The following is a 23418-nucleotide window of genomic DNA, read 5'->3' on the forward strand; positions in this document are numbered from 1 at the left end:
GAGATCTAAAATAACAATGGTCTTATAGTTTAAAACAGTGTAACAGTGTAAGTGCTAACAGTAGAAAGAAGAAGAAGAGGAGAAAATAGTTTCTTATCTCAGCAACTTGCTCTTCAAAGAGTGAACTCTTGCGGTGCAAGACTCTGATCCAACTCCAATGAACAGGCGCTGTATCACTTCAAAAGTGAATTTTAATTCCTTTGGGTAGTCAAGGTTTAATGCGTACACCAGGCCCATCAGGTTCAGAAAAGCATTAGGTATGTCACTCAGGTGACGCATCACCACTTCTTCCTCAATCACCAGGGCAACATCATTGTAGAATTCTGGGAGAGGCTCCATCACATTTTCCACAACCACTAGGATTCCGATCACCATGCCCTTGATCACATCCTCATCACGGTCACTGGGCTTTGTAGAAGGAAAACAAAATTAAGGTACTATTACTTAAAACCAATTTAACAAACAATTTAAAGTCCCCAGACCCCTGCAAATAAGAGATCTAATGTTCAATTTTCCCTTGTTTTGCCTTAAAGGTTTTAGCTTACCTCGCATATCTTCATAAATTTAGAAGGAATCTCTCGCATGTACCACGGGAGGCCAAACAATGCTGCAGTCTTCATCCTTTGGTTTGTTGTCTGTAAAATATAGGATGGTTAAAGTACCTGCTTTATTGGTTCAATCCTTTGTTTTTCTTTTCATTTATCCTTTCAACCCCTCCCTCTGTCTTGAAAAATAAAAACATTAATTTCAAATATGTGCATTTTTGTATACTTTTGTTGTAAATAAATCACCAATGATGTGGTACAACAACAGTTGTTTGTTACCTTTTTGTTCAGCACCAAAATAAGATGTAATAGTATATGTAACCAGCTCATGGCACTTAAAGGCGGAGTCCATGATGTTTGAAAGCCAATGTTGATATTTGAAATCACCTAAACAAACACGGCCCTACCCCAATAGAATCTGGACCTTCTGTTGATAGACCCGCCCCACACATACGCAACCCGGCATTTGATTTGATTTGATTGGCTATAAGTGTGTTTTGGTAGTCGGCCCGTCTCCTTTTTCAAAGCGTTTTTCAAACATCGTGGACTCCGCCTTTAAACCAGGAGTGTCAAAGGGTGGTTTCACACTGGGCTCGTTTGCTGCGGTCTGAACTCCAAGCCCGATTGTTCCCGACCCTGGCAGCGTTGGTCTGATTTCACACTCAACTGGATTCTATCAAACCCTGGTGCGTTATTACGTCATGACAAACGTGCATGACGCATAAAAGAAAATAGAATGCTGGTCAATATATATAGTTTTTTTATTATTTCAGTGCTATTACTGAACAAGTGCGCACGCAGCACGGTTCGAGTGCAACCGAACAAAGAACACTTCCTACAGATAGTCTTGGCTTCGGTACCCCAGTGCACACCCGAGTCCACATGACAAAATCATAATGTGAACGCTGTCACGTAGACTTGGGTGTGCACTGTTTCAGAAAGTAATGTGACCTGAGCATACGTTTTAGCCTATTATGATGTATTTTGTTAAATATATAATACATGTAAGGGATGATAGTGTTGATGATTTACCTTGGATACAGCGAGAGTGAGCCTTCAGTGTGTTCGCGCATAGCGTGTGGAATCAGAACAACAAATCTGAAAATCCAAATCTCCTCAAAAGAGTAAGTTTGCAAGCAGCAAAAGCCCACATTATACGACACACACCATAAACCGGTGTTGTTCACTCAGCTGCGCATAATAGCACCGAATTCTTTAAAAAACCTATATATTGACCCGCATTGTTTTCTATCATGCGTCATGCACGTTTGTGATGGCGTAATAAGGCACCAGGGTTCGATAGAATCCAGTTGAGTGTGAAACCAGACCAACGCTGCGAGGGTCGCCGGGAACCAAATGTGCTTGGGCTCGGACCCCAGCAAACAAGCCCAGTGTAAAAGCAGCCTAATTCTGCTCCTGGAGGGTCAATAAGCTATTGCAGAGCTCCAACCCGATTCAACAAACCTGCCTGGAAGTTTGTAGTGATACTGAACAACTTGATTTGCTGGTTCAGGTGTGTTTAATTTGGGTTGAAGCTAAACTCTGCATGATGTTAACTCCCCAGGAGCAGGATTGGACACCCCTGCCTTAAATTCATTGGGGTTGTAACAACACTTTAAATCAGTGGTTCTCAACCTGTCCTGCAGGGATCCCCTGACAGGCAATGTTTCTGTTTTAACACTGAAATGGCACACCTGATTCAATTAATGAGTATTTATTAGAGTAAGAAGAGTAGGAATTTTTCAATTAATCAATTAGTCAACTACTCATTAAGCTAATCAATTGAATCAGGTGTGCCATTTCAGGGTTAAAACAAAAACATGACCTGTCAGGGGGTCCCTGCAGGATAGGTTGAGAACCACTGCTTTAAATTATTGAAAAGGATAAGTTACCAAAGATAATAATTGTCATTTACTCACCAACATGAAAGTCCAAACACATGCAAACATATTCATAGCAATGAAAATGAACAATGGCTATTCTGTTAAGATCTAAAGGACAAGTCATTTTGCCTGTTTTAAAAGTTTGTGTAATGAACTGATCATATCAGTTTTTACTACAGCATACTACAACAACATCAAACCTTATTAGTTCTTGTGTCATGACATTTGATCAAAATATCAACCAATGAGGCTTGCTATTCATGTAGTAGCTAATACAATTAAACATCATTGAAAACGAAGACTGACATTTTTATGTTTTCATCATACAAAAACTTCAAAAGACTTTGAATATGACATGCAAATTGAATAGGTTACTTTTTAGATGCTTACTCTGAAGTCATTGTATGAAAAGATGTCACTATCAATAGGTTTATTATGTGAGTACCCAGCTAACAGAAAAAAGTTCTAAGAATGTTCCCTGAAAGTTCCCAATGTTCCCAAAAATGTTCTGCCAACGTAAAAAGTGTCCAGTTTTTCTTGACGTTCTAAGAACGTTTTTGTGTTGTCTGAATGTTAGAGGAACGTTACGTTTTACCATTTTTAAACGTTATGACAATGTCATGTTTTAATGTTTACACAATGTTTAAAACAACAACAACTGTTTTTTATATTGACTCGTTTGCTTGTTATGTTAATGATAGAGGAACATTGCATTTTATTATTTTAAAACTGTTATAAAACATTATTTCTGAATGTTCAGTAAATATATTGCTATATAAAACACAATTCACTTATTAGGTTTAGATGTTGATGTTTTGTTATATTTTAAGGCACAATTGTTGTGATTAGTGTTTGTTTTAGTTGGACTCTTGACTTTTTGCTTGCTAGCTTGTGTTAACTTTGTCTTAATACATCACATTTGTTATGAACATGTAAAGTTAATAGTGTGATTATGTGGTGGTTGGTACATAATGGTAAAGATCATCTAATTAAAGTACTAATCAAAAGTTTATTTTTTGTCAACAATGTATATGAGATCCAGCACTTTCACAGCAGTTTGTCATTAAGGAGTTTTAGAAACTTTTGCCCAAAAATATCTGCTGTATAATTGGGAAGCACAGACATCAATAATCAAAGCTCCTTAAAAAGCTAAAACTCCTTAATGACAAACTGCTGTGAAAGTGCTGGATCTCATATACCTTATTGACAAAAAAAAACTTTTCATTAGTACTTTAATTAGATGATCTTTACCATCATGTACCAACCACCACATAATTACACTATTAACTTTACATGTTCATAACAAATGTGATGTATTAAGACAAAGTTAACAAGCAAAGCAAAAAGTCAAGAGTCCAACTAAATCAAACACTAATCACAATAATTGTGACTTAAAATGAAACAAAACATCAACATCTAAACCTAATAAGTGAATTGTGTTTTATACAGCAATATATTTAATGAACATTCAGAAATGTTCTATAACAGTTTTAAAATAATAAAATGCAATGTTTCTCTATCATTAACATAACAAGCAAATAAGTCAATATAATAAACAGTTGTTGTTTTAAACATTGTGTGAGCATTAAAACATGACATTGTCAAAACATTTAAAAATGGTAAAATGTACCGTTCCTCTAACGTTCAGACAACACAAAAACGTTCTTAGAACGTCAAGAAAACTGGACACTTTTTACGTTGGCAGAACATTTTTGGGAATGTTGGGAACTTTCAAGGAACATTCTTAAAACTTTTTTCTGTTAGCCGGGTAGTGAGTAAATGATCACAGAATTGTCATTTTGGGGAGAGAAAGGCTGGTTTAAAATAAATTGACTCACATTCTTATCAAGGCTCTCCAGTATGGAAGTCATTTCTGGAACGTCCTCATAACGCTTTGACCGAAATAACTGTATCAGCTTCGAGAGATGGCCATCTAAGCCTTCCAAAAAGGACTTGCTCAGGTCCTTTGACACAAGCCTGGTGAATTCTTTGCTGATCTATAAAACAAAAATACATTTACAAATTGAACAAAGATACCAGGGTCTCAGTGACAGTCTTAAAACATTAACAAGTTTAAAAAAATGTCACTTGACATGAAAGAACTGGTCATATAATCTTAGGATATTACATTTGCCTTTATCCTTTAATACAGAGGTTCTCAACGCTATTCCTGGAGGCCCACTGCTCTGCACATTTTGTATGTATCCCTTATTTAACACACCTGATTCAAATTATCAGCTCATTAGTAGAGATCTCTATGAACTGAATTGATTTTGTCAGATGCGAGAGACATACAAAATGTGCAGAGCAGTGGGCCTCCAGGAACGGAGTTGAGAACCACTGCTCTAATAGAACAGCACAACTTTCACAGGCCAATATTTTCTGATTACTTCAAAGCACACAGAAATGAACACAATTTACCTGTCTTTCCGTGAAAATTGCTGGCCATCGGATTTTCATTTGTGACACTGGTGGCTCCTCATCAACGACTTCTTGTCTTCTCAAAGAATACGTGCTGCTCATAGCAGCATCAACAATTGTGATGTCTGGAGTCCTCTTCGTCATCTCCACAGCCATTTGCTCTCTTTCCTTTTCTAGACTTTCCCGGTCTTTGCCCTGAGGTAGATCTGGTAGAAAATTAGTTTCACATCGTCTTGGTTTCTTGACTTTGTTTCTCTTTCCTCTGGTCTCCCCAAGACCTCTCCTTTCACAATTCACTTTCAGTTCCTGACAACCAGCATCTCTCAGCTTTTGCCTGTAGTTGCCCATTTTAAACTTCAAACTAATTTTCCACCCATACCACCCAGATGTGGAGCTTGGCTCTTTGAGACAGGGGTGTTTTTCAATTAATGCAGCCGCTACACTCTCAATCTCTTCATTCCCAGGATAGGCTTTGTATGAGTATATATTTTCTGCAAGTTTCTCAAGAATTTCAATCTTCATGTCTCTGGGAATTGACAGAAGTGTTCCATCCTTTCGAAATGCCTCATTACCTTGTCTTAGCCTCAGCTCCACATCATAAGTAAAAACAGGGATGGGAAAGGATGTTGGCCATGGATGCGAACGGGCGACAGATAACTCTGAATGGATGCTGGGTGAAGAAGTTGATGTAGATGACGATTCACCTAAAATTGCAGTGTCTAAACTGGAGTCTGACAGTGTATCTGGACAGGTGAAAATGACCTTCAGTGTCACCTTGTCTTTAGGCAGATCAGCTACGCAGGTAAGGTTACAGAAATCATGGAAGTCTTCATCTTCATATTGAAGGTCAAAAGAATCTGTCAGCTGGAGCTTGCTTTTGAGTTCAAGCTTGAGGCCATCAACAGAATCTGGAACAGGATCAAGTCTTACTTTTTGAATGTTCTGTGGGGAGACGATCACGCGGAACAGCATTTTGAAATAGGAATAGAAAATTCCAGGGGTTCTCGTCAACTGGGGAAAAAATTAAAATATGTTATTAATTTGATTGATGATTACATATTTTAATGTGAACACCTAAAAAAATGTATGTACCTTAGTGAAGCAAGAAGGTTCTTGGTGTGATATTTAACTTGCCAGCTCTGACATAAGGATAAAGTGGATGGTATCCATTAAGCTCCTGGTGTTCAACAATCTGTAGTTCAGAAGTGCAACAACTCGTTAGCTCATAACTTCGTAAATGCTCTATGTACCAGGCTTTGAAGGGCTTGAGGATGAATGACACTTTGTTGTTCACAATTATCATTTTAACAATTTTGCCAAAGTCAGGCAGTCCACTGGTGTGCCCTACAGACAAAAACATTCCCTCCGAGTACTTGGTACCATAGATGCATGCATGGGTTGAAAGAAGTACAGTGTTTATGTTTCCATATTTATGCTCAATGGCCTGCCTCACTGAACGTTCAAGTGTGTCAGGTGAAACGACAGCAACACGTCCTACCTCTAGATCAGGTTTGAAAACACTTGGCAAATCCAAGAAGTAAGCCAAAGCAAGCTGATGCTTTTTGGCCTGAGTGAGCAAGACATTCTTGAAGTTTTTACTATCATGTACAACTCTCTTAAAGAATTTGTGCTTTGCCTCAAAGCGAATAGTCCAAAAATCTGTCAGAGCCCCAAATCGACGAATCATCTCAGGATAGTGTTCCAAGAAGTGATGTTTGGGGAGAATATGGAAATCTGGGAAACACTCTTTGAGCAAGCACCTGTGTTCCGAGATTTTGGACTCCAAGTAGCACAATGTCTCATCAGAAAATTGTCCAGTAGCTAGGAGCTCAACAATATCTTTCAGATCTAGTAAGATTTGTCAAGTTTTGTCTCCTTCTGGTACTCTGTGACCCATCATCAATGGCAGTAGCCTTAACAGAGTCCAGTTTTCATGGCAGTTTCCACCAATTGAATGTGTTGAGTCAAAAGTCTTTGAAATTTGTTGTGGTTTGTTAGTTTTATCAGTAAACTTGAAAGGAAAAGACTTGATGACAGCATTAAGGTCATCTAATGTGAAGTACCTTTTGGAAATAAAGGACTTTATGCAAAGACTTAACTCTGTTGGTACTATACCTTCAAACAGGTCGTGCATAAAATCGGGAGGAAACCCTTGAACTGTCTGAAAATAATTCTGTTTCTCAAGAACACAGCCTCTCTTTACTCCATTCAGGGAAACGTCTCGGTTACGGATGTAACCATCGTTCCCTGAAGGAGGGAACGGAGACGTCACGTCGTGACCGACGAATTGGGAACTCGCTTAGAGAGACCAATCTGCTTCGAATACTACTAAAACGCCAATGAACTTGGCATTGAGATATTTGCATAATGCTGGCGCCGCCCCTCCAGGTGCGTATATAAGCAGCAGGTGCAAATAGGGAAATTAGCTTCTTTTTCGCTGAGAAAGCCGGAAAGTGTGACCGGCCGTAACAGCAGGTGGCAGCACCTGTGGCGACGGGACGTGACGTCTCCGTTCCCTCCTTCAGGGAACGAGGGTTACATCCGTAACCGAGACGTTCCCTTTCAGTCGGTCACTACGACGTCACGTCGTGACCGACGAATTGGGAATCCCTACCAAAACGCCACTAGGGGCTGACCTCTTCCAGTGTCTGCGTAAAAGCCCTCCGGTTCCACTTAAGGAGGAGGAGGTAGGTTTTAAGGCAGAAGGCCGGGCACTAGTTGTTCCTTTAACCCCACAGAAGTGCCAGCGACTGGGAAGCGCCCTACCTGAGCGGTATAGGAACGCTGCGGAAGCCACCACCCTGTTAAGGGCTATTGGTGGGCGAAAGTCAACCGTAGTTGAGGTAAAAATGACAGCCGTGGCTGTGTAAGCAAAGCAGTGCTCTGCTAAGGGAAACGTGGGATGGTAGGATTAACCCCACGGAATAATACTCACAAAGGAACCCGTTGGGACACAATGTGGAGCCCAAGCCAAACACGTAGGTTCGTAAGAATACAGCTAGTGAAAGGCTGACAGCCAATGCTCCGCAACAAAGGCTGCCATGGCAGCGGAGGAAGAGCAATTCAAACCATTACGCATTTTTGCTCTGATGGCCTTCCATACTGAAACTTAATTAGGAGCCTCAGTCGGAGGCTGCAAGCCGACTTGCGAGTCTGCTCTCCGTGCCCTCCCTGGTGAGGAAAGAACACGAGAGGATACAGGCTCGATACGAACACTGTAAAATCTAATGAACGTATTAGGTGTCGCCCAACCAGCAGCTCTGCAGATGTCTGTTAGCGAGGAACCACGAGCTAAAGCCCAAGATGAGGCAACGCTCCGTGTGGAGTGCGCTCTCAAATTAAAGGGGCAAGGAATACCCTGAAGATATAAGCCAGGGCGATAGTATCAACTATCCAAAGAGACATCCTCTGCTAGTGACAGCTTTCCCTTTCTGCTGGCCACCATAACAAACAAAGAGCTGGTCTGAGGTCCTGAGGCTTTGCGTGCGAACCACGTAGAGTCGCAGTGCGCGTACGGGGCACAACAAAGCCATGGTTGGGTCTGCGTCCTCCGGGGGCAGCGCTTGCAAGCTCACCACCTTATCTCTGAAGGGAGTGGTGGGAACTTTGTGCACGTAGCCTGGTCTGGGTCTCAGTGAGACAGCAGGACCAAACTAAAAGCACGAAACGTCAACAGAGAATGCATATAAATCCCTTACTCTCTTCACGCAGGCCAATGCTATCAGGGTCAGAGTTTTCATTGATAAAAAAATCAGACTCGTAGACTGCAAAGGCTCAAAAGGGAGACCTGAAGGCTTCAGCACCATGGACAGGTCTCAGGAAAAGAGGGAGGGCGCGAGGGGTTTAGCCTGCGAGCGCCTCTTAAAATGTAATAATTAAATCATGCTGGCCAACTGATCTGCCGTTGATAAGTGAGTGATGAGCAGAAATAGCGGCGATATCAACTTAAATGGCGGAGGGACAGCCTACCATCTAACCTATGTTAAAGACATAAAAGCACAATGTTAATGGGCATTCTCTGGGGTCCTCGCGTTGCGAAGAGCACCGGGTGACGAAAAAGGTTTCATTAAGCGCGTAAGCCCGTCTTGTGGACGGTGCTCGAACCGCGTCGATGGTGTTAGATACCGCTTGCGATAAATCACCTAAACCTTGCGCGCGCTCAACGACCATACATGGAGATCGCACAGGTCGGGCGCGAGTGCCAATGTGCCCCCTCCTTGAGAAAGAAAGTCCTTCCTCAGGGGAATCCGCCAGGGAGGGCTGTCGCGAGGAGCATTAACTATGAAAACCAATTCTTGGTCGTCCAATACGGACGATTAATAAAGGCTCTCCTCATCCTGCCTGACTTTGCACAGTGTCTGCGCAATAAAGCTCACTGGAAGGAATGCGTATTTACGCACCCCCCGCGGCCAGCTGTGTGCCAACGCATCCACGCCGAGGCTGCCCTCGGTTAGTGAATAAAATAGGCGACAGTGGGTATCGTCCGGCGACGCAAACAGATCTATCTACGCACAACCGAACTTCTTCCAAATTAGCTGGACCGTCTGGAGGTGGAGTCGCCATTCGCCGGGGGCGCAGCTCGGGAAGCGCGTCTGCCGCTGTACTGAGCGAACCCGGGATGTAAATGGCACGAAGGGACCTCAGATGCTTCTGACTCCAAAGGAGGAGATGACGAGCGAGATGCGACAGGTGACGAGAGCGCAAAACCGCCTTAACGGTAAATAACGCAACAGTCGCAATGTTATTGGTGTCGGCTAATACATCCTTCTCTCGCATCTCCATAGCGGAGCGTACAAGTCCCAGATATACAGCGCACCCCTCGCGGCAGTTGGGGTGCTATGCACACCCCTGAGACTGCAAGCCCGTCATACGTGGCTGATCATCCCGTGCTGAGGGCATTGCAATATACAGAATGCCAGGAGACCCCTCAGGGGCATATCTTCTATCGGAAATGCCGGGTCTACCACGGGGAAAAATTTAAATGACACGCAGGTGCAATGTTTACACAGTGTATGTCGGTGTGCCACGCTCTCCTCGAGACTCAATCGTAAGCCAACGCTGAAGCGCTCTCATATGAAGCAGCTCGGGCGGTGTCACAGCCGCAGCATGCTGTCATATGTCCAGGAGCTTCTGAAATTGTTTCAGAGGGACCGCGTACTTCCCTCGAATTAAACCGAGGCAAGTCAGAACTGACTGGTTGCGCGCTCTTGTTAAACACGCCAATTAGTCGATCGAGTCTTATTTCCATACTGAGAAAAAGGATCCTCTGCACGGGGCAAAGTTGCTCTTTCCCAGTCGACCTGAAGACTTAAACGAGCGAGATGCCAAAGCATTAACTCTGCCATGCGTCCGTCATGTCAGCCAGACACAGCCCAAGGTGGCGATCTTGAACCACTGTGGTGGACATCGCACGACTGAAGGTCGCGGCCTCCCTCGTAAATCCTTGGTGAGCCTGCAGCAACGTTATTGCGTGCAGGGCCGAAGCCGCCTCTCCGGCATGCCTGATGGGCAGCGTCCGTAATCGGACGACTGTCTACAAACACGGGAGGGAAGGGTTGGGTGGTCCCTCCAGGAACACATCCCGCTCCACTGAAGGGGTCCCCGCCTTTAGCGGCTCCGTTGGTGAGTGGAAACACCCCCTCTCTGACTTCATGCAAGTCAATATCCTTGCGACTAGATAGGCAAAATCTGCAGAATTTATCTACATTGAAATTTTCTTGGAAGCCAGCTAGTGAGTGGGCCCCCAAGTTGTCCGCTGACACATACACAGAACGCAACACAGAACCCTTGACACTTGTTCCCAATTTTTGAACATATAATCCTTCCTCTTCAAGGACTTGAATGTCCTTAATGACTGGTTGAAAAATGGCATCATAGCCATAAATCTTTACATCACTGCTATTACACAGACAAGCCAGATAAATTGATTGTACCGAAGAACTATACTATGCTGGCAAGTTTGATATTAACCAATATACTGCACAGACCTTATGCTTTTTTTTGATGTGCCCAGTGGGTTACATACCTCATAGTCATCTATATACATCCCAAGTGCAATGTTTAAACTCTCTGAGGAGAGCAAAGGATTCCCTTTGCAGCACAGTCCATCTCTGTATGTTTTAATCTGACCGGACTGGTCAGCAGTCTCCTGCAGGATTTTATCCAAAATGTCATCACGGTTCAACAACTCAGTCAAAACTTCCAAAATTGGAATATAAACAAACTTTCTTTGGGAGGACGAATCTAAAATATATTCAACTGGCTCAATTACTTTGAAGTTGTCCTTGTAATAAGTGGTTCTTTTGTATTCGGATGCAAAAGGGCCACTCTTTGAAAGGGAAATTAGGGGATTTGTTTTTTCAACTATCTCAGCTAAGGCTGCAGTCAATTCATTGGTTAATAAACAATTGTGCTTAACCAATACACTTTCAATTATTCTTGGAGTGAACTCTTGCACAGTTAAATAAACACTGCAAAGCTTATTTACAATTTCCTGTGTGGTGGCCTTTGAGACGTGTAAAGTTGTTTGCATGCGAAGTAACAGTGATTCTACTTTGTGTTTAATCAAATCCTGTAGGTCTTCAACATCTATGTCACTATCTACTGTTGAGCAATCCGGGCTGAATGAATGGGTTTCAGAGTCTGCAATTTCAGGGTTTGTAATTTCAGGGTTTGAATCATCAGGAATGCAAGCTTGATACAAGTCTGTTCGAAAATCTTGAAAAGTGCTGTGGCGATGATTCTTACTTTTGTGAGCACGGAAAGTGCTGCACACACTGGTCTGGAAACTACAGTTTTGAAAGGGGCACCTCACTGACTCTTTATTTTTAAAGTGTTTCGTAAGATGAGCAAAATACTGCGAAATACTTCAAGCCTTTGAAATATTACACAGGTCACAGTTCACATTTGATGTTGCTTCAGGCAATTTTGAGGAGGCTTGAAGACATTGACTATGTTCACAAGTTAAATGCTTCTTCAGAGACAGTTCACTCCTAAATGTGCATACACAATCTTCATAGATGCATGGGAGAGGACTGTGACTTGCCTGATGACAGTGTTTAAGCTTGTAGTGTGTGATTAGGGCACGCTGGTTGGGCGAGGAAAATCTGCAAATCTTGCAACACCACCTCATCGATTTCTGCTTCCACTCTGCTTGGGCTATACTGATCCTGCAAATAAAAAATTCAAAAGTAAAACTTCATCCAAGTACACATACATGTTACATACAGAAACATTCACTGAACATAGGGCTGCACAACTATTCAAATATCTAATTGTTAACATAATTAGCAATAACATAATTGTTCAAATGAGAACGCAGCACAATAGGAACTACCAGTGACGCAAGTGTACACTGAAATAAAAAAAAGGCTTGTTCGACTTCATGCGGCTCTACAAGAACCGACAGCCGGATGATGTCAAAGTACCGCAAGAATGATTAGAGAAATCATACGATGTCTAATTTCTTCTAGCTCTCACGGTACTTTGACGTCATCCGGCTGTCGGTTCTTGCGGCGCTGCATGAAGTTGAACAAGCTTAAAGTCTCTCACCTGTCAGCTGTTATACTACAAACTCTTTAATTGCACCCTGTGTTTCACTTCAATACATATAAAGCACAAAAGAAACTGAGCATGCAACGTCGATTCGTTGTAAATTAGAAAGTCACAAAATAAAAGTAAAATACCACGTTACTACTTGTACGTCATGTTAGCTGAGAAGGATTTGCATGCAGGTATGATGTTCATTCTTTTTATCAGGAGCAGTTTCTGTGTTGTATTAACAGTTTTTGTTAGTATTGTTTATTTACCATGGTAAGTATTGTTTCCACAACCCAAAAATGGCAATTTTTGTTCACTTGTCTTATTCTGTATATAGCCTGATATTAACTTTGTTTAAAAAAATTATATTATTTTTAAAAGACTCTGGTAAATCCAACATTGTATTAACAAAACTAGTTTGGTACAGCTATTAAATAGCTTAACCCTGTTAAGCGTTTATTTATCAGTATTAGTCATATTCTTACAATTTATGTGTTAAGTAAAGGGGGACAGTACTTGTTTGAGTCTATAGTTTTTGTGTAAACAAATTTATTATAATAGGCAAATAAAGAAATTGCAAACATTTATATAAAAGTTGCACATTAAGTAAGGTCTGAAATTAGCATTAGGTACAGAAATCGAATAAATAAATTATAACACTGTCTTAAATGTATAAATTAAATAAAATTAATTTTTTAGAGCTACAGAAGTGATTTTCTCTCTGTCTTGGGTTGTTTGATTAACATTAATGACACAGACTTAAGTAGGTTAATTGAGGTTACAGTCCAAATAAGCACAGACTTATTTCTGACTTTAATCTATACATACACTTAAGACATAAATAAATGTTTGTATTAGAAAAAGAATACTGTGTGGAGATTATTTTGTTTGTATGTGCCCTGTCAATGTAAAACGCGTTTCTCTCGTGTGTGCACTACTGAGTGCCTTAAAACACGCGCACTACCGAGGGCCCTAAACGCACGCACTACCCAGTGCCCTAAACCGCGCGCACTACCGAGTGCCCTAAACCGCGCGCACTACCGAGTGCCCTAAAACGCGCGCACACAGAAACCGAGGGCGAATCCCAAACAGAGCAGCATAAACAGTCGCTGCATAAAAACGTTACGTTGTTATTCATTGCTTTAATCTCCAAATGTATGTTAATACACTATAGTATGAGACACAGTAGCGCAACTCTTTCTAAAGTTTACACATCAAGAGTTCTGATCTTTGAAAGGCGTACTCACTGTGATGATCACGTCTGTGCATCTGTGCGTACAGAAAGCTGCTCGATTTAGTGCCTTTTTGCGGTTTAACACATCCACACCGCAGACATGTTGATTCAGACAAGCACGTGCAGGTCGCGGTTTCTGTTTGCGTCATCAGAACATTTCGGCTGTATTTCGGTGATAAAAGTCTTTCTGACGAAAGTTTTCGGTGGCCGAAAGTTCGGTGCATCCCTACTTCTATTATGTGAAAATGTTATTATATAATTAACAAAACCCTGAGCTTAAAATATTATGAGATCCGATCAATTAACATGCTAAAAAGTAACTTTACACGTTTTTATCCAAGTAATTTACCAACATTAACTTATAATAGTCAAAGAAGACTTCTCTTTCTGCTCACGTTTCGACAGCAACTCGTTGTCTAACACTGTATAGCTAACAAAAATGTGCGTGTGGCTCCTGATTAACGTTAAGTTAACTTACTAATCAAGTTGTCTGTTTGTCAAATGTGATAGCCTGAAATCAATACACGGTCGGTGAGCGCAAACGAAACAAGCCTAATTTTTACACGAAAGAGAGAACAAATTAGGGTATACTTACTATAAAAATCCATCTGTAGTCGTTCCATTATAAGCTCCTTCGTATTCTTTTTCCTCGCATCAGCAGCTCGTGTAATAATCTCGTCCTCTCGTGCAGAAAAATGGCGCTGGCGCGTCTTGCTCAAATTCGTTAAAGTAGTACGTCATTATGACGTAGAGATTCTGGCACATGCGCATGAGGCAGAAAATTGAAATAGCATATATTTTGTTGTTATATGAACACGTTATTTTAAGTTTTCAATTTCCCTTCAAGTTGAGGTTGTTATAACTCACCCTATTGCATATTGAGATGCTGCAAGTTGACAGGACATGATTTTACTTGTCCACCTGACTAAAAGTCAGAATCATTTTTTACAGTGTATAGTGTAATATATGCAGATATATGGTATCATATATTGATGAAACCAAATATTTTTTTCACATGTTTGGACATATAAATGTAAATATATGTTGCAGGCATATATTGTGTTCTCAGATAAGTCAAATATATGTATAAATATATGTCATACTATGTAAAATATATGTACATATATGGCCATATATTACATTTTTGTATGGGTAAACACATATTAAATCTTTTACTGCAATACTACTTCTAAGCAAACACTTTAATCATTATTAAAAACCATCTGTTAGGGAAGAAAACACACACACACACACACACAATAAAGAACAAGCACTGGAGATTCTGTTCTTCAAGATTGGTTAATAACATGGTTGCCTGTTTGCTTTTCTCCCTCAGGCCTCTCTCTTATCTTAACAATTTCCAGACGTACATTCCTCAGCATATGCTGTTTCTCCCCCAACCGAAACCACACAGACAACTTTCTTGTACTCAGCACAGAAAGCATAATGGCACATGAATTATAACATGACATACTGATTAATAAAACAACATAAAAATCCCACAATTCCCTCTCTTGACCTCTGAAAGAGGTCACACATGTTCCTCCTCATCATCCTCCTGGTTCTGTAGGCCTAATAGCGGCATGCTGTATGGGGGTGGATTTTCTTTTTTCTCTATTGCAGACACTATCAGCCTATTACACAGGGATCTGAGACAGGGGATACAACAACATCCACAAGTGACCAGGATAGCCACAAATACACCAATGGACACTACTATAGAGGTTACTATTGCCCTCCACAATCTATCACACTGCATAAATCAAAGGTGTATGACATCGTTGAATTTTTTGTGTAATTCAATTCAATTCCCCCATATCTCTTTAAGCACTGATCTTGTGGTGTTGTCTTGGACCTTTTGTCAATTTTCAAATTAGTAACTATATTTATAATTGCAGTTATAACCCCTAGGGCCCACAGAACCTTCCAATTTCCATATGGCTTCATCTCTGTGGAAAGAATACACTTATGCCTATTGGCTAAATTCAAAAAACACTCTTAAACTTAATACTTGATAAAAGGTAGGAGTATAGTGAAAGAAGTAAAACGATGGAAAAACATACACTTATATGACGTTTACAATCACTTCTGTCAGGATCTCCACCACCTTATGGAAATCCAATTTATCTAACCCACACCCTAGCCGGGGCGTGGATACACCTGTTATTCCTTTTTTCTCACACCAATCTTTCATACATCTGAGGCTGTAGGTAAAATTCTCATATATTGGTAAATCAGTACAATTTTGTTCTATTATTAAATGAAAAATCAATCTGCCGTCGTCCTCATGGGTAACTGCACATTCACCTGTGTGTTTGTTCTGTCTTACAACCTTTTGTGTACCGTACTTCGCTTTGAACTGTACGGCTATACCTGCTCCGTAGGCACAATCTGTGCTCACACAGTGTGCTAGGGGTTCTGTTACTGGGCTGGAAAAAATGTCACCTTTTTTATGCACAATTTTACAGAATGTTTATTGACTTTGTTGTTGGTGTTGTGTGAGTGTTACCACTGATGTGTTACCACTGATGTTTCACTTCCTGTTTGTTCTCTCTGTATTCCAGCTGATTCACTTTTACTTTCAACACTCTCCCTCTCTTGGACCTGAGTCCTCTCAGGTCCACACCTGTGTCTGTTAGAAACCCAATCATCATTTGTAACAGCTGGGTCGTTCTCACAATTTCGTTGTGTGGTAGCCTGGCAGGAAAAATGTTTAATCATAGCAGTTAGTTTGTAGAAATAAACAGCATTAGTTAGTGGCAGGATTGGATTCTACACCAAGGCGTTCCGTGGGCCTGGAACCTGTCGACCTGTAAGCAATTCAAAGGGTGTGAAACCAGAAATCCTGTTAACAGAAGAGTAAATAGACATTAATTCAATTGGTAATTCGTCAAGCCTTGTTATTTTTGTCTGTGCACAGATTTTGGCAAGTCAAGTTTTAATGTCAAAGTCAGATTCAGTATTTCAGCTTTACTCTAGCATTGGGGTGACAAGCAGCCCCGAAACTATATGTCAATTCCAGTGCGTGTTTGTCAATTTTGTCATATCTAACTTTGTCTTGGGAAACCATGGTTGGGGATATAAGTGGTCTATTAGGCAGTTGACAACAGCCACTTCATTAGGTACCTTCACAGCCTGTAGTATGTGTCAGGCTTCGCTAGCATGTGTTATAGGCCGGCCTGTTGTTGTAACAAATCCACATCTCTGCCATATGGCAGTTCCATATATACTGCACCAATCACATATGCATAATCACTAAAAATGGTCACCCTCTCTTCACCAGCGTAGTGCAAGGCTTTAATCACAGCTATCATTTCTGCTCTCTGTGCTGACTGCTTACCCTCCAATTTACCACTCACTCTAGTCACAAAATAATTTTCAACCTGTTCAACAACTGCAAAACCTGCCATCAATGTGCCATCTGCTGCTCTGAAACAACAACCATCTGTAAACATTGAGATTACCGGTGGGGGAGTTGTCAGTGGTACCGCGAACAAACCTTCTCTCAATTTGTTTGCTTTTTCAGTCAATGGTATGCAATCATGTGGCTCACCCTCAGTGATTAGATCTGCCATGTGAACACCTTCATGCACATATATGATGTCTGGGCTGGCAATTTACTTAAATACAAAGTGTGTTACAATAATCAGTTATTTTTCTATTCACACAGCTTTTCTTATTTACCTTTTATAGTGTTCTATGGTGTTCTCTTTTTTTATTTTTTATTTTTTTTTCTATTTTAATTTCCTTTCTGCCATAGCTGTTCTATGCCATTTATATTTGCTTTTTAGCTTAATACCATCATTGGAGTTCTGACTTCCTCTGTAGATACCAAATTCAATCATGCATTTCTTCCTGTCAGATTAATAGGAGTCTGATTTGATTTTAGAACAGGTAGTCACACCTAACAACAAAGTTCTTGATCAGCCTTTAAATTTGTCCAGCTGATTTTCTCATAAAGATTGTCTGTGTCCCTACAGTAACAAGGTCTTTACTAAACATTGAACGGCTGTTTACTCTTTCCCCTTTTTCACTCAAAGGCTCGTATGAAGATGAAAAAGTTCAGTGTCCAGTGAAGTATTGTCCAGTTTCTCTTGCCTCCAAGAACAGTATTGTCTTTGTGAGTCTTTCTGGACTCCACTCAGTCTTTTTTTCTGAACATTGTGCAGTGCCCCCTTCACTGCTTCATATAGTCCCATTCATATAGGATGTGTCCACAGTCCAGTTTATGAGTTACTTCTCTCTTTGCAACTCCAACACTTTGATGTCACACACAGTTTTTGCCATTGTCTTTTCATCGCCAGCTTTTATTCACTTTCTTGAATGTCAAAGGATGGGAATGATCAGCCCACAAGGTTTCAGCTTGACCCATGCAAAATATTGCCTTTTGATTTAAAATAAAATTTATTTTGTGACCACCTTCCATCATCAGATGAAGACTCCTCTTCATTTTGTAATAATTTATCTTTGTATAATTTATCTATGTCATTCACCTTTTAATAATTTTTCTGTCCTTTTTTATTTTTCATCTGTATTTCCACCTTTAATAACTTGGTTTCTACTCTTTTTCTCTAATCTGTTGTTTTTTCTTTCAAAGCTTCGCTTCTGTCTTTCTGCTAGATTTTGCTTAAAGGCGGAGTCCACAATGTTTGAAAAACGGTTTGGAAAAGGAGACGGGCCGACTACCAAAACACACTTATAGCCAATCAAATCAAATCAAATGCCGGGTTGCGTATGTGTGGGGCGGGTCTATCAACGGAATGTCCAGATTCTATTGGGGTAGGGGCGTGTTTGTTTAGGCGATTTCAAATATCAACACTGGCTTTCAAACATCGTGGACTCCGCCTTTAATCCCATTTATGCTTTTAACAGACCATCTTTTGGTTTTACCATCTTATTCCTATTTATATAATATAACTTATTAGTTTTACATAGGAATACTTTACCGTGACGATTATTGAGCAGTACTACCACGTGAAACTATTTATCACTAATAAACAGTTAGAATATAGCCCGCTAGCATCCACACGGTGGAGGCTGAAGCTAGCATTTTCCGATCTAATGGCGGATTCATCTGATATATGCTTTTCTGACCTATCCTCACCTGAGCGGGAAGCTGTGGAGGAGTTGTTTCCCGGTTTTAGCAGATCCAAGGCGAGGTACAGCGCCCACTTCACCCTGCCTTCCGACGTCCACAAGCGAGCAACAAACATGCATTCCACGCGATGCAGCTTCACGGACCGTGAACGACATGAAAGCGATCGGGAAGCTGTGGAGGAACCGCTGCCCGGCCTTCGCAGATTCGGCAAGCCAAACATCACCCTGGCCCCAGACGTTCGCAGGCGACCGAGGCGTGTCACAACCGAACACCCCACGCGATGCAGCTCCGGGGACTGCGTTCGGGTAAACGAAGACGCCATCGCCCAGCATGAAAGTGGTAAGACTCCGCTTGTTATTGTAACATGTACTACTTGCCACATGTATAGTTTAGCTTCTGCTGCTAGCATAGAGGGGTTTACATGCACTAAGTGTATTGAAGTATTAAGGTTAACTGAGAAGGTTGCTGAACTAGAATCGCGCATCCGAACGCTAGTTGAGGATAGCAAAACCGCTAATGTTACTGTCGCAAATAATCTATCGAGCGAAAAGACTAATGGCTCGGTTCCGACATAAGATGCTAATATAAATATTACAAATACTGTATCGAGCGCGCATAGTGTTTATCAAAATACACATGGCTCGGTTCCGTCATCAGAGTCAAGTCGGCGGTCAAACTGGGTGACTGTTAGGCGGCATAGTCATATAAGGCGTCCTTCTAAGACCCATAACGTAACGACAATTTCTAACAGATTCGATCCCCTAAGGAGTATACCAGCTGAAACACCTTTTAAAAGTGCCCTGGTCATTGGAGATTCTATACTCAGGAACACTAACATTGAGGCACCAAACACCATAGTCGACTGTATACCGGGAGCCAGAACGTCTGACATTAGATCCAAACTTAAAGTGCTGGCTAATGCTAAGCGGAAGTTTTGTAAGATTGTTATTCACGCCGGCACGAATGACACTAGGCTCCGCCAGTCGGAAATCACCAAAGATAATATTAAGGAGATGTGTGAAATTGCAAAAACAATGTCAGACAATGTAATATGCTCTGGTCCCCTCCCCGCCTACCGGGGAGATGAAACACATAGTAGATTAGTGTCTCTCAATGGATGGATGTCAAAGTGGTGCCCTCAGCATAACGTAGGGTTTATAGACAATTGGAAGCATTTCTGGGGAAGACCATTTCTCTTAACCCGAGATGGCCTTCATCCGTCATCGGAAGGAAGTGCTATACTCACTAAAAATCTGATCAATAGTCTTAATTCTGATATAGTCTGACTATCCAGGGCCCAGGTCAGGAAACAGACGGATCGGCTTAACCGTCCATCTGTTAGCTGCCGTGATATGTCAAGACCACTTATATCCCAGCACTTCGAGTCAATCTTACCGAAATATCAGCACATTTCAACTGTATCTGTTCCCCGAACAAATAAATACAGGGCACCGCTTGTTACATCTGGTACAAATCTGATTCAAATAAAATTAGAAAACAATACATTAACAAATGAATCTCGAATCTTAAAATTCGGCCTTCTTAACATTAGATCGCTTACCAATAAAGAACCTATTGTCAATGAAATAATTACAGACCAAAACTTAGATGTACTCTGTTTAACAGAAACCTGGCTTAAAGCAGACGACTACATTAGTTTAAATGAATCCACCCCACAAGACTATTATTATAAACACGAACCTCGATTAAAGGGGAGAGGGGGTGGTGTAGCTACAATATACAACACAATGTTTAAAGTAAACCAAAAATCTGAGCTAAAATTTAAATCATTTGAAGTAATGTTGTTAAATATGGAAATAACTGATCGTAACCACAAACAGCTTTCTTTTGCTTTAGCGACAATCTATAGACCACCGGGCCACCATGCAGATTTCCTTAATGAAATAGCAGATTTCCTATCTGAGCTTGTAGTCACTGTAGATAAAGCTCTTATTGTTGGTGATTTTAATGTCCATGTGGACAACCCAAAAGACGCATTAGGACGTGCGTTTATAGATGTTCTAAATTCTCTCAATATTAGACAAAACGTGACAGGGCCAACGCATACTCGTAATCACACATTAGACTTAATTCTGTCACTCGGACTCAATATTAATGACGTCGAAATATCACCTCAGAGTGATGCAGTTTCTGACCATTACCTTGTGTCATACACTGTACTTCTAGATAGGATCACTCAATCTACAATATGCTACCGACTAGCCAGAACAATAATTTCCACCACTAAAGATAGCTTTATTAGCACTCTTCCAGACCTGTCCCAAATGAAACATGTAGCAGATAACTGTGACGATCTAGATATTGAAATAGAAAACCTAAACAATGTCTGTTCTAACACATTGGATGCCGTTGCTCCCATTCGAAAAAAGAGATTCAAAGAAAAACCGCCAGCTCCATGGTATGACCATCACACAGCAGCCCTTAAAAAGGCAGCTAGAAAAATGGAAAGAAATTATAGAAGCACAAAGTTAGAAGTATGGCGCGCAGCATGGAAACAGAGTGTTAAACACTACAGACAGGCTATTAAAACCGCCAGATCTACATATCTTAGCAAGCTTATAAATGAGAATCATAATAACCCTCGTTTCCTCTTTAGCACAGTTGCGAAACTGACTAGAAACAAAGAACAAACAGAAACCAATAGTAAACTTCAACACAATAGTAACGACTTCATGAACTTCTTTTCTAACAAAATTTCGGCTATTAGGGAAAACATCGTAGCTACCCAGGCAGCCACCACTCTACCCATTAGTTCACTTAACACTAGACTACCATACGAACATCTTGATTCATTTAAACCTACTACAATAGATGAGCTCTCTAAACTAGTCACATCATCCAAATCATCGTCCTGTATATTAGACCCCGTTCCCACAAACCTACTTAAAGAAGTATTCCCTGTAGTGTCAACCCCGGTTCTAAATATCTTTAACTCATCGCTAGGGTTGCCACCCATGTCTGATAAAAAACCTGGACATATATGATGACCCGGCCAATTGGTTTGCTCACAAGCCACCCCCCCCCCCATAGCATAATATTTCTATAGGCCTATGCCATTATTGGCAACACTTTACAATTCTCTTTTTTTTCAATTCTTATTTGTTAACTAACCGTGAGCACTACATTTGTTACTGTATTTGTTAATCTTTGATAACGTTAGTAAATAAAAATACAGCTGTTCATGGTTTATTCATGTTAGTTCACAGTGCATTAACTAATGTTAACAAGATTTAAATAAATGTATTATTAACATTAACAAAGATAAAAAAATTGCTTTATGCTATAAGTGCAGTTTATTATTAGTTCATGTGTTAACTAATGAACCTTATTGTAAAGTGTTACCCAATTATTTGTTCATTATGTTAAAATATGTAAAGTTTACAATTTATTAAAGCTGCTTATGCTATTTATGTAAACTGTTATTATTTATATTCCTTTGCAACTCTAAACAGGTCTAAATAGCATCTAGCAAATATGCACATGAAATTAAACTTGTTGAACTCACCTCAACATGTATTTTACAATCATTTAACCCGCCATGGGAAAAGCTGAAGTCACTGTTACTGTTAATCAACTCTACACCATGCAAGATTTTAACTCTTTTAAGACAGGGATACACTTTCGTGTAGTCTAGTGTAAAATGTGTCTTATATTTTCGCTTTTGGGGCACTCTCCCTCTGCCATGGCGCTCCTGTTTCTAGATACACTGATTAGTTTGGTTCGGGAGAAGAGATAAAAGCCCGCCCACACTGACAATTGATTGGTTGATGTCCTGAAACAGGCCAATCAGGATGCTCTCTGTCTTACATGCGCTAAATGAGGCAAACACACACACAGACGCAAGGTCTCCCTCTCTGCCGTGCGCGCGCTATATTTCATATTCACATAGCTTTTCGAAAACCGGGACATTCAGTGTCCCGGGAGAGTTGATAAATTTCCCGGGACAGGTTATTAAAAAGAAGGACAATCCCGGTAAAACCGGGACAGGTGGCAACCCTACTCATCGCTAGAAATAGGATACGTTCCAACAGCTTTCAAACTAGCAGTTATTAAACCGCTGATTAAAAAACCACAGCTTGACCAAGGAGAACTTAATAACTTTAGACCAATCTCAAATCTCCCTTTTCTTTCGAAAATATTAGAAAAGGTAGTGGCAAGCCAGTTACGCACATTCTTGACAAATAATAGTACATATGAAAAGTTCCAATCAGGATTCAGGCCCCACCATAGCACAGAGACAGCGTTGCTTAGAGTTACAAATGACCTCCTATTAACATCCGATCGTGGTGAAATCTCAATTCTTATATTACTAGACCTTAGTGCAGCATTTGACACAATAGACCACAGAATCCTACTCAATAGACTAGAAAACTATGTTGGTATCAGTGGTCAGGCGCTAGCCTGGTTTAGGTCATATCTAACCAATCGCTATCACTTTGTTTATGTAAATGAGGAAGAGTCATATCACTCCCTGGTTAAATACGGTGTACCGCAGGGGTCAGTTTTAGGTCCTATCCTGTTCTCGTTATACATGTTACCCCTAGGAGACATTATCAGGAAACATAACATAAGTTTTCACTGCTATGCGGATGATACACAGCTTTACATCTCCTCGCATCCCAGCGAAACACACACGTTTTCTAAGCTAAAAGACTGCATTAGCGATGTTAGTGACTG

At 40.7% G+C, this 23418-nt stretch overlaps 1 protein-coding gene across 1 annotated transcript; it reads right to left on the reverse strand.

The window, feature by feature from the left end:
• Positions 1-93: 93 nt before the first annotated feature.
• Positions 94-5574, reverse strand: LOC135764760 (uncharacterized). The gene is made up of 3 exons (XM_065275433.2): positions 4850-5574; positions 4267-4425; positions 94-408 (listed from the first exon to the last, which is right to left on the reverse strand). Exons 1-3 carry the CDS (start codon positions 5369-5371, stop codon positions 94-96), a joined length of 996 nt encoding a protein of 331 aa, XP_065131505.1. The 5' UTR covers positions 5372-5574.
• Positions 5575-23418: the final 17844 nt, after the last annotated feature.

Source organism: Paramisgurnus dabryanus, chromosome 2 (assembly GCF_030506205.2).
Source record: "Paramisgurnus dabryanus chromosome 2, PD_genome_1.1, whole genome shotgun sequence".
NCBI classification, from domain to species: Eukaryota; Metazoa; Chordata; class Actinopteri; order Cypriniformes; family Cobitidae; genus Paramisgurnus; species Paramisgurnus dabryanus.